The 11,913-nt window shown below is 36.7% G+C and overlaps 1 protein-coding gene across 1 annotated transcript in view; it reads right to left on the bottom strand.

Annotated features, from left to right (window-relative positions):
• Window positions 1-2,607: 2,607 nt before the first annotated feature.
• GRIN2A (glutamate ionotropic receptor NMDA type subunit 2A) overlaps window positions 2,608-11,913 on the bottom strand; it is a 379,959-nt gene continuing 370,653 nt past the window's right edge. The window contains exons 13-15 of the mRNA XM_069983674.1: window positions 10,489-10,676; window positions 6,066-6,304; window positions 2,608-4,953 (exon numbers count right to left, since the gene is read on the bottom strand). Of these exons, the coding sequence (XP_069839775.1) occupies window positions 3,172-4,953; window positions 6,066-6,304; window positions 10,489-10,676 (2,209 nt within the window). The 3' untranslated portion in view covers window positions 2,608-3,171. The remainder of the gene's footprint in view (window positions 4,954-6,065; window positions 6,305-10,488; window positions 10,677-11,913) is intronic.

Raw genomic sequence — 11,913 nt, 5'->3', positions numbered from 1 at the left:
TAAATTCATGTCATAGAGTCTTTTATGAGGTAAATCTTGCCATTCAGTTCTCTTGTAGTTCACAGAAGGGCCTATGTGAAAGGAACCCCAGTAAGCCAGAAAACCCTACTTGTAAAACACTGGGTCAATGATTAATTTTCCTACCTTTTTGGGACCTTTACCACATTTTTGTAAAAAGAAAAGAACCTAAATGCTAAAAAGAATGAGCCCTGAATACAGTAAGAACCAGTGACATTGTTATGGAAACTGAAATTCATCAGAATGTGGTCTATGGATTCACTTATAAAACAGTTTAGTGATGTCACCAATTCTTAATGAAATAATTTTCCATATTCCAATCAAAACTCAATATGTAATTTACAGGTACTTTATAGATCACTTTTAGAATATTTTTCACCACTTTAACACTAAGGAGAGTTGATATATTGAAGAAATTGTGGCTACTTTATTGTAATTTGCGTTTCCTTATGTCATGCCAAATCGAGTTCATGCACACATGCATGCAATCATAGAGGTTGGTAAGAAAGCGTACATGTAGACAGAATACTAATACCATCTGATGGGTCGAGTAGCTTTTATGTTTGTGATGGCTACAAAGTTTAAAAAAAAGTTACATTTATCTAAACAGTATGGTCTTATTCATAACAAAAACAGGGAAGCTGACCATAGCGAACAATCACACTGTAGGTTAGAAATAAACCAGTGGGATTGATGACTATAAGGAACAGCTTGTTTGCACTAGTTTTTGCACAAGTTGTTTAATGCATGCATAAGTGTGCAAAAGAGGAGAGTTCATGTTTCAGTAAATTGATTCAATTGAAAACATTTATTTTGATGGAACATATTTATTTGGTGGGAATTTAACACAATGATTTGACCAAGATAGTGTTTACTATATATATCTATATCTATTTGTTTCTAATTTTTCTTTTTTTAATTATTTATTCTGTGTTTATCGAACCCTTAAATAATATTACTTAACTAAGATATTGTTTGTTTTAGTATACGGGATCAGATATGGGATCAGGTATGGATTTGTCATATGTGAGACCTGAGCAGCTGTATTAGAGGCTCAGTAGAGGTATAGTGCCGACTTGATACCTTAACAGCAGTGTAATGCTGTCTATAAGATTGTATTTAAGAGACTGAGAGGATCGGGGGTTACTCAATGACAAGGGCCCCATATGCTGTTCTTGCTTTCTCTGTGTATTCTCCAGCTCTCAACATTTTCTACTTACTAATCATTCACACACACAAAAAAATCAACTATAGGAGCCCAAAATCACTGAACACTGAGTCATTGGGTGGTCCCCAATAGTGTCTGCCTGCCATGGCAGCCTTGTTTAGTAGATCTTTCCTATATTGAAACAGGGAGAGATGTATCAGTCAAAGCTAGTAAAGCAGGGAGAAATATCTAGGAACCAACCCAATGACTTATGGTCTAGGCAACATGAACGTGATAAAGGTTTCTTTAAAAAAAAAACCTCAAATGTGTCCATGTGAATTCAATGTATTTCATGTTCTCTCTTTCTTTGTCTTCTGTGTGGAACACAGAAATCCACATTGTAGATATTCATACATCTATAAATATACTGTACTTTCCATCCCAAAGTAAAACTTTTAAAAAAAAAAAAAATGTGCATAAGATATAGACTTGCATCCTTCCTTGATACCCGTATAGATTTTCCTTATGTTTTTAATAGACTTACTGAAGGACATTGAATGGTATCATTCTGAAACACACATTTTAATAAGGCTAACCCATAATCAGTATCAAACATTAGCAATTTAAACATTTTGGCAATATTTGGAGGTTTTTCTATGCTTATTATGCAAATCTTCTCGTTTCCAAAACTCGGGTTTTGGAATCTAATTGTACTCTACCTCAGCATCTTGTATAGTTAATGTGAAGACATGCAGAAATAGCAAAAGGCCATGCACCGAGAAATGTGAAGAACACAAGTCGGATAGAATAATTAAAAAAAGAAAGATGATAATTGTTACAATAAGAGAAAAAAGCTCAAGAGGTTAATTTCGGTATCAATGGTAAATTATTACACTCAAGTAAATGCACTGTTTTGTGCTACAGTTTTACTGATCTCTATATACAGTATATATAGCTATGCACTGAACCAATATATCTACAATTGTGGTAGGTGTTTCAGCATCCTATACAATTATATATAAATATATACATAAGGTACCAGTATGGAATACTTGTGATATCCTAGGCTACTGTGTAATGTGGCGAATGACATTGGCATGGGAGTTTTTTCATCATTTTATTACATAATGAATGGTGGCAGTTACTAAAACAAAGAATAAATGGACAATTTATCATGGCCAGTTTACAAATCTAGAATTTGGAAAAAGAAAAAGAGACTAATGTTGACACATAGTAACCTTGAGAGTAACGTTCGTGAACATAACTTTTAAAAGGCAAACTCTTTCGGTCCATTTTAGTACTCTCTATATAAAGATTATGCTCAACTATTATGGACATAAAATACTATTTTTTAATAGGATTAATATGTAAAAGTTGATTTTACTCATCCTCTTGTGACTGTGCAAATGCATTCTTACATAAAACATTATTTTTTGTGTCAAACTACATGCATACAATATTGCTTCAATTGCTAGTAAAAAGATGAGAAATAACATTATATGGTGTTCTCTCTAGTGTAGTATAGTACTAGTGACATAGATGGCAAAGTACATCGAATTATAGCTGCCAATATTATATCAGACTTTATCATTCTCTCTCTCATGGCTTGTTTTATCCTACTGTAGCAAAAGGTTGTTTTTTTAATTTTTATGTATATTAAGGGTTTGCACTGTTTTATATGTTCCTGGATAAAATGATGATACCAGTACAGCTATATGACAATGTGTCCTCTTTTGGAAGACCGCTATCAAGCTGATGTACCAGGTATACGTTTTTGTCTCCTAAATTTTAACCTTTCGTGAGCAAAAAAATTAAACTGGGCAAATCCAGTGACAAAAGCCGTAACTTTCTTACATGAACTTAGACCCCTCAAAAGCCCTACAGAAATGAATGGAATCAGAAATTATTACTGCTCTTCTAATGATCATGGATTTCCTCTAAAGTGTTGGCAGCTACACTATAATTGCAGGCTTTAACATAACATGTGGTACATAAATACATACATATTAAACATCTGATTCAATGCTAGGCATTTTCTTAAATACACGTCTATTGCTGCAGGAATTTACAACCCTTGGAGTTGGGTACAGACTATTCTTGCTTGAGACATAAGGCATAACATACTCTGAAACACACATGTCGTTGGGTATTCGTCCATCCCTCGAGGAGTATGAAGTGGTGGATTTAATAGATGATCTTACATAGTTATCGTTTCTTGATTTAGATGATGAGGATTGTTTATATATGTCCGAGGAGCTGCGTCCATGACTCAGTTTTTGGTTCTCATGAAAAGTATGCAGAAATGGGTTTTCAGAAGTAATGTCAGGGTAAAGGGACTTGCTCCTCTTGTTTTCCTTTAAAGATTGTGTAAAAAGAGGAGTCTTATTTCCCAATAGTTTTTCATGGGGGACAATAAGAATATTAGCAAAGGGGCTTTCTTCTAGATATCGTTCCTTATCTTTCAAACTTATGCTCCGGGGTGGCCTTTCGGTGTCCGACTCTCTGATCTTATTTATATTGTCACAAGAATGCTGCCTGTGAATCCGCAACTTGTTTTTTTTCTGAAATTGTAGAGCATTGTTATCAATCCAGTTGTGCTCATAAACATCTTCAGAATGCATAGAGTTGGGGGCCTCATGTAGCATTTGATCTTCATCGATATCATATAGATTTCCTATATGTAGGCAATCATCACACTTATATGGGGACCTAGCAGTGTAGTGACCAGCATAACTGGGCACATTTGACAGACAGCTCCTGCAGTGTGTAGAATTCTGCCTATATCTGTCATTGGCTTCAGTCATGGATGCATTTTTGTCCTTTACACTATAGTGCTTAGTAAACATCTTGTATTGTATGTCATTATTTGGAAGACTATCTTCGTTATGTATGGGAGTCCTATTCCCATGTAGGGATTCAGACTTTCTATAATTGTCATTGTGATCTTGGTACACTTCTGGATAATCTCCTTCCTCTTGAACAGGGGCATTTTCACTATACTGGGGCTGCTCTATCAAGAAATTGGGCTCCTTGTCACCATCAATTGTGTAAATTTGATCCCGAATGGTGCCTTGTTTGGATTTTAAGTAGGACAACTCAACTTCACTACAGTCTCTTGGGTATTTGGATACAGATCGTTTTTTTAAGTTATCTTTACTTTTGTGGTGTTTGCTATTATTTTCATGGTCCACGTGACAGGTTGCTCTACTTGATGTTTCAGAGGCATCGGAGAAATGTCCATCTTCTGGAAGAAAGCGTTGGTTTTTACTTGATAACTTGGGCTCATCAGTCCCATTTTCATTAATTGAACCTTGATTTTGCCTCAAAGTTTCTACCGACTTCTTCCAAAGTTGTCTTGGCCTGGAATTTGCCTTTGGTTCTGCACTGACAGCAACCTCAACTGTGTTAGGATTGGATTCATTGAGCGTGAGTGGATGTTGGCCCTGGAATACATAATTGTTAAGGTTGTCTTTATGGCGATTACCAGCCAACATGGTGAGGTCGTGTGCATTTTCTGGATAAATCTCTTTTTGCTGGAATGGTCGGTTATCCGAATAGATCAAGTTCCCCTTGTCCAGGACCATGTCCATCAGCAGTGAACCTCTTGGAATATAATCAGATGTCCTTTTTGGTGAATTGCACTGGGAAGGGTTTAAATTAGTCAAGTTAGCCATGTTCTTAGAGGACCTCAGTAATTTTAACATATTGGTTTGGGAAGCGGTAAAACTGAAATCGGAAGATTTTCTTTTCTCTTCAATGTGCACACCATGAATGCAGCTGTAAATGCCCTAGAAGACATATGCAAACAATATATTATTTTTTGCCTTACTATGCACCTCATAAAATTATACTTTTATGTGTTTTTTTTTATTTATTGATGGCAGGGAGTTGTAGAAACACATAACACATAAGGCAAACACATAAGCAAACCAATAAATGTTATTTATATCACCAAGGGTCATAAGATCTGTTAAATCATACATCATCAAGGTATACTGCAATAAACATGGACCAGAAGAATTACTGAAGTCCTATGTATCAAATACAATAACAATACTTTAATAAACCTGTTATATCCTATGCAACACAAACAAACTTATATTATTCTGTTACAACAGATCATTAAGCTACAACAGGAAAAAAAGCATATGCTCTATTTAAAATACTGTACTAATAACACTAAAAAGGGTATAACTGAGGTTTTCTGCTCAAATCGGAAATACAATCTACATGTACATCCTCATGGTAATACATATGGTTGTGCCTAAATCCTCTTAAGCCCCGATACTTGCCATGGACAAATTATTGCTAATTCCATTCTCTTTAATAAGACCAAATTTACAGTCCAAATTATCACTTGCAGAACCTGTTAATATTATATAACTGCTAATACTAACCTGATAAAACAGCAAGATATAGTGATAAGTACTTCCTAGCATATATAGCTAGAAACCCCAGCAAGAACAGTCTGATGAATGTTTCCTAGTGATGCAATTTTCAGTTCACAAATGTACATTCAGTCAAATATAAAGAAGAAGAAGTAAGAGAGCACTCACCATTATATGGAAAACTTCCAATCTTTATTCCATCAGGTGATAAAATCCATAAAACAACAGGCTAAGATGCCAGACACATGCTTCAAACAGAGTGACAGCTGTTTCGGGTAATCATGCCCTGATGCAGGGTTTGATTAGCCAAAACAGCTGTCACTCTGTTTGAAGCATGTGTCTGGCATCTTAGCCTGTTGTTTTATGGATTTTATCGCCTGATGGAATTTAGATTGCAAGTTTTCCATATATTGGTGAGTGCTCTCCTACTTCTTCCTTATAATACCAAACTGAATTATTAACTAATAAAATAACTATAATCATCATCATCTTCCTCATCATTTAAGACTTACCCTACTTATTGAGAATAGCAGTCCCGGTTTTCCTGTACAAACCCCAGTAAAACAATATCTGAGTTTCCAGTAAAATAAATGTTCCCAAACAAAAGTTATGAGACTCAATCCCATGGCCGCTGCAAGCATGTAGAAGACTCCGGCCATGTTGTCAATATCCAGCTGGCTGCTCATAACTTCATTTTTCTCATTGTGGCAGATGCCAGTGAGCCACAAAGCTTCCAATTCTTCCATCTCACCTAAATAATAAGAAAATGATGTATATTGAGTTATCTCCAAATTAAAATATATACCATATACATATCTAATGTTTTATAGGCACATTAGAGGCAGAGCGAATTAGATAAGTGATCTCCTTATCTTTTCATATTTTACAATAGCTGTCAAACTTCTCAAAGTATTCCTATAGTTTTACTGAGAAAAAATAGCGCTTCCCAAAAGCTTTTCCTGATCAGTAAGGATGCTACATGGGGTTCTAAGATACAATAACAGATCACAGTACTAGCAATTATCTATAAGGTTAGCAACAGGTAGAATACCTCTATATGGTCACTGTTGTTTCAAACACCTTCCCTTCATGTGATAGCCTATGTGATTTCTAATATATTTGTAAATCACTTTACCACAAATGACTACTATCCCCACAAAACAGCTCTAGGCTATGTTTACACGTTGTATTGGACCGGCCGTTCCGTGACCCGGCCGGGTCACAAAATGGCCGGTCTCTGCTAAGATCATTTATCTTTATGGCCGTAGTGTTCTTCTGCGGGTGAATCAGTGGATCCCATAGAACAAGAGGAAATGTTCCACACTGCATTAAGTACGGCCGTTGTTGCCGACGGCAACAACGGCTGTACTTTTACGTAGTGTGAACATAGCCCTAAAATATTGGCCACTAGGTGTCTCACTTTCCTGCCAACTAGAGAAACTAAAATTAAACACAGGCAGTGGAGACAAGGTTTAGTTATTTTATAGTAGCTAGACTGGACTGTGTACATGTAAGCCGAGGCAGTCTCCCTCCCCATGCTGCACTTTAGAAGGTACACACAGGAGGAAATGTATCAAAGGCTTTGTGCCTATTTTTGGGGACATTATTAGATTATTCACCATTTTTGGTCAAAATTGTATTGAGGAACCAGTATTCGACTAAATTATGGGCAGCCCTTTTCTGGTTATTATATTGATGGTACATCATAGGTAATGAGATTATTTCTGATCATTGCTGGTTTATTTGTACATTATTGTATTTTTGCCGAATAATTTAAGCATTTAGTATTTTAGCAGTGCACATCTTGGCCATTAGTTTAGTATTATATACAGACGGGGGGTCATAAAAATATGATTCCAAAATATAGGGTTGGATTGTTAATGAATGCATATGGATGTCATTTGGTCAGTATTTCATGAGTATCTGCCTGTAGTAATGTACTGTTCATATAGTAGTTTATTCACATGATGTCATAATTGATGAATATTTGATATTTAGAGGTGTATTTCTTGTACCTATGAAAATCATAAACTAAAAACCTCAAGTGACCTAATACATCATTGATTTGAACATTGTTGTTTGCTTCTCTAGAAACATTATGGAAGTTAGAAATTCATGACATGCTTTCTTGTCAATTAAAACACAGGCCTGGGGTGCTTAGATCAAAAATATATGCCAGCTGACATTTCTAAATACAGTCAAATACTTTGGAGAAGAGAAATCCCCATTAGACTACTATATAATGACCTATGAAAGGCCAGAGAAATAGGTTAGATATGATAAAACCCTTTTGTCTTTAGGCCTTTCCAAAACAGATCAATCAGGACATTTTAATTGTTAGGAAAAGCTTTGCGTTTTCTGAGAAATCAATGGAATATTGATACTATTCACATATCCACATACTAACAGAAGGAAATGTAATCAGCTTTCAGCTGTAATTCAATATGGATCATTTTGTGCAAATTAATTTAGATATGTGTCCATAGCAAATAACAATGATATGAGCTGGATAGGAGTAGGAATTGTACAGAATCGTGGTTAAAATATTGACATAGCTTGCATTTTATTTTGTTACAGATATGAGAAAACATCTCTTTATAACACATCCACTAAAGACATAGAAAAAGAATGCGTAAAAAAAAACCTCCAAGATGCTCCATCATATTACAGCACTTGGTATTTTTGCTTCAATCTTACCCACCACATTTCAAAAGGGAACCTGTCAGCTGCAATTCAGGTCCCAAACTCCTGACACTGTTAGGCTGGGTTCACACTATATTTTTTTACTGGTTTAAAAAAAAAAGAAAAAAAAAAAAAAAGATGGAAAAACTGATGCATTTGTGTGCATCCATTTTGATCTGAATATCCATTAACTTCCATTATATATATTAAAATAATGTTCAAAATGCATGCTTTTTATTAGCGTATACAAAATTGCGGCTGACCGCATTTTTGTGTACGTGAACAAAAGGATGCGTTTTGATCCTTTTTTTTTATGGAATTTATTGGAAAAACGGATCAAAACGGATGCACACAAATGCAACTGTTTTTCCATCCACTTTTTTTTTTAAATGGATGAAAGAAACGGATAAAAATAAACATAGTGTGAAGCCAGCCTTAGAAAGCTGTTAGATCAAGCAGACACATGGCACCTTTTATATATCCATCTGTGCTTCTGTATGCTTTTATTCTGTATTACAATTCAGAGACGCTTTCCTTAGCTCCTAAAGGGCAGCAAGCTGTAACATCTCCTTACTCCTCCCATACCTGACCCTGCTTGGGACTCAGCTTCTAGGTGTCACTCAAGTGGAGGGGGGGAGGAGGCCGTGCATCTTGTCCATATCACAATAATAATGGTTTAGTGCTGCACTCTAGTGCCATGGCCACACCTCTATGACACTTCAAATTGGTAACGGGGCTTAGGCCTCGTTCACACTGAGCAAGAACGTCGGAATTCCGCGACGAAGCGTTCCGCCGCGGAATCCTCCCATGCTCATTTTGTCACTGTGAGTGAAGGAGAAGGCACGCGCGCATCTGCTTCCTCCCCTCTCTGCTCAAAGAAATGATGTCATTTCTTTGAGCGAAAAGCGGTGGCAGCGGAGGAGTGCGCGCCCTCTCCTTCACTCAAAGCAGCACACTGAGCACGGCAAGATTCCGCGGCAGAGAGCTGGGAGCTCAGAGTTCTTGCTCAGTGTGAACGGGGCCTAAAAGTTTTCCTTTATTTGTAAAAATGGTTGGCTGGACAACCCCTTAAATTGTTCTAACAGTTTTGTCTAAATACTAATAAAAAAGATCATGTTCCACCTATTTTATTGTCGGAACTTGCACAGTAGTTTGTTTTAATAAACCTGATAATGTTGTGGCTGGCAGGAAAAATAATTATACCACAATGTTATGTAACTGTATGGCCTTATCCGTATAGTCTAGTACTCATATCTGTTGTTTGCAGGGGTATAACTTAAAGCTTTAGAGCCCTTAATGAAAATGTTGCAAGTAAATTGATGCAGGAATAATCTTTATTCTGGTGTACAATTTTTTTTATTTTTTTAAACCCCAATTTTTAGAAATGGATAATTGAAACAGATGTAGAAGAAGCGTATGACTTAAAGGGGCCACTTGAGACACTTGAGACAACATGGCTCTTATCTCCAGTTCAGGTGTGGTTTGCAATTACGCTCCATTAACTTCATTGGAAGTGAGTTGTGCTGTCTATGGAAGAAAGTGGCCATGTTTTTCTAACGCTGAATAACCCCTTTATTTCTTTATAGGTTATACGGCCACCATGTAATATAATTGAAAAGTGTGCACAGTTACCTTATATTAGAACAGTTTAATATGGGTGACTACATCACTGTAGATTCCCCAGGGAAGCTGGGTAGCTTCGCTCTGTAGTGACCCTTCGGCTTCTGCTCAGCTCCCTTCAGAGTAGTGGTAGTGCTCAAAGCCACTCACCATTTAGTTTGAAAAACCCATAGACAATTCAAACCTTCAATTCTGGGGGAAATTTATCAAACTAGTGTAAAGAAGAATTGTCTTAGTTGCCCCTAGCAACCAATCAGATTCCACCTTTCATTTTTTAAAGAATCTGAGGAAAGAAAAGTGGAATCTGATTGGTTGCTAGGGGCAACTAAAACAATTCTTCTTTACACCAGTCTGATAAATTTCCCTCTTATTTATTAGAAACAAAATCTCATGCTTGGTAGACAAAATTTCCATCCATATATATGATACAAATGAAAACATGACAGTCCCATTCATAATTTTTTAGACTAACATTATAGAAAAAAAAAACAATAGACAGGATTGGTGGCTTTTGAACTTTTACTTAACCTTTCTGGGAACAATACACATTTTTTACACATAAACTTTAAACTTTCCCAGGGTCTCTATTTTATAGGCAATCCATAAAATTTGAGAGAGAATACTATAACTCACCATCACCAACAAACTGTAAAAGTGCTAGGTCAATAGGTCTTTTCCAAAAAGAGCCCTTCTGGAGAGCAATTCCATAGCCTGTTGTAGCAAAGATGTAACCACTGCCTATTGTCACCAGCTTGCAGCCTTCATCTCTTCCAGCCATATAGTTCAGCACTGCTGCATCATAGATGAAGGCATCTAACTTCCTGAAATGGAACATGTACGACAGTTTGTTAATTTTTATATTTAAAAAAAAAAATCTTTACATCTATGTTATAGATATCATAGAAAAAGGTTTTCCAACTGGGCATTTCCTTCTCCAAATTAGGGCCGGTTCACACTGAGCAAACACGGCACAATTCTGTGGCGGAGCTCTCTGCTGCGGAATCCCGCCGTGCTCAGTGTGCTGCTTTGAGCGAATGGGAGAGCGTGTGCCTGTCCGCTCCCTCTCCTCTCCGCTCAAAGAATGAACATGTTCATTCTTTGAGCGGAGAGTGGCGGCAGCGGACGAGCGCGCACCCTCTCCATTCACTTAACAGCAGGACACTGAGCACGGCGGGATTGCGCCGTGTTTACTCGGTGTGAACTGGCCCTTAAAGGGGAAGTTCAGCAAAAAAAATAATCAAATAAAATATTTGAAATCAATTGGAACCATAAAGTTATGTAGATCTGTAATTTACTTCTATAAAAAAAACCTATGCTCTTCCAGTAATTATCAGCTGCTGTATGTCCTGCAGCAAGTGGTGTATTCTTTCTAGCCTGACATAGTGCTCTCTGCTGACATCTCTGTCCAGGTCAGAAACTGTCTAGAGCAGCAGCAAATCCCCATAGAAAACCTCTCTTGCTCTCCAGACAGGAAATAATACAACTTCCTGCAGGGCTTACAGAAGCTGATAAGTACTGGAAGACTTGAGATATTTTAAAGCAGTAAATTACAAATCTCTGGACCTTTCTGGCTCCAGTTAATTTCAAAGATTTTTTTTTTGTTCAACTATATCTTTAAGCTGCCTAGCTTAGTTTAAAATTCTAAGAATTATACAAAAGCTATTACTTTTATACTCTACTACTAGTTATATTTAATCATCCAATGTTATAGTTTTAATAAAATCCACTACTATTTAGTGTCCACAGCTCGGTATAGTGTAATATACTGTGCACCTATTGGGAAGTTTTAACACATGTACAAATAAAAGAAACAGCTTTCCTTCATGGAGACTTTTTCTGACAAGATTTGCTAAATGTAAGAAACTTTAGAAAATGGAAGTTCAAAGGCCTGCACGGTCCGCTGCATTAGCCCTGTGTTTAGCAGTTTGGTAATAAGCAGAAAGATATGGAAGATAAACATCTTTGGTCAGTGTCAGGAAGGGCAAAGAGGGCACCGAAAGCGAGGCACAAACAGTAAAGTAGAAGTGACAGAGCAATGCGAGATAATGTCAGCAACTT

The sequence above is a fragment of the Dendropsophus ebraccatus genome, chromosome 9 (assembly GCF_027789765.1).
Source record: "Dendropsophus ebraccatus isolate aDenEbr1 chromosome 9, aDenEbr1.pat, whole genome shotgun sequence".
NCBI classification, from domain to species: Eukaryota; Metazoa; Chordata; class Amphibia; order Anura; family Hylidae; genus Dendropsophus; species Dendropsophus ebraccatus.
This window is presented reverse-complemented; position numbering and strand designations above follow the sequence as displayed.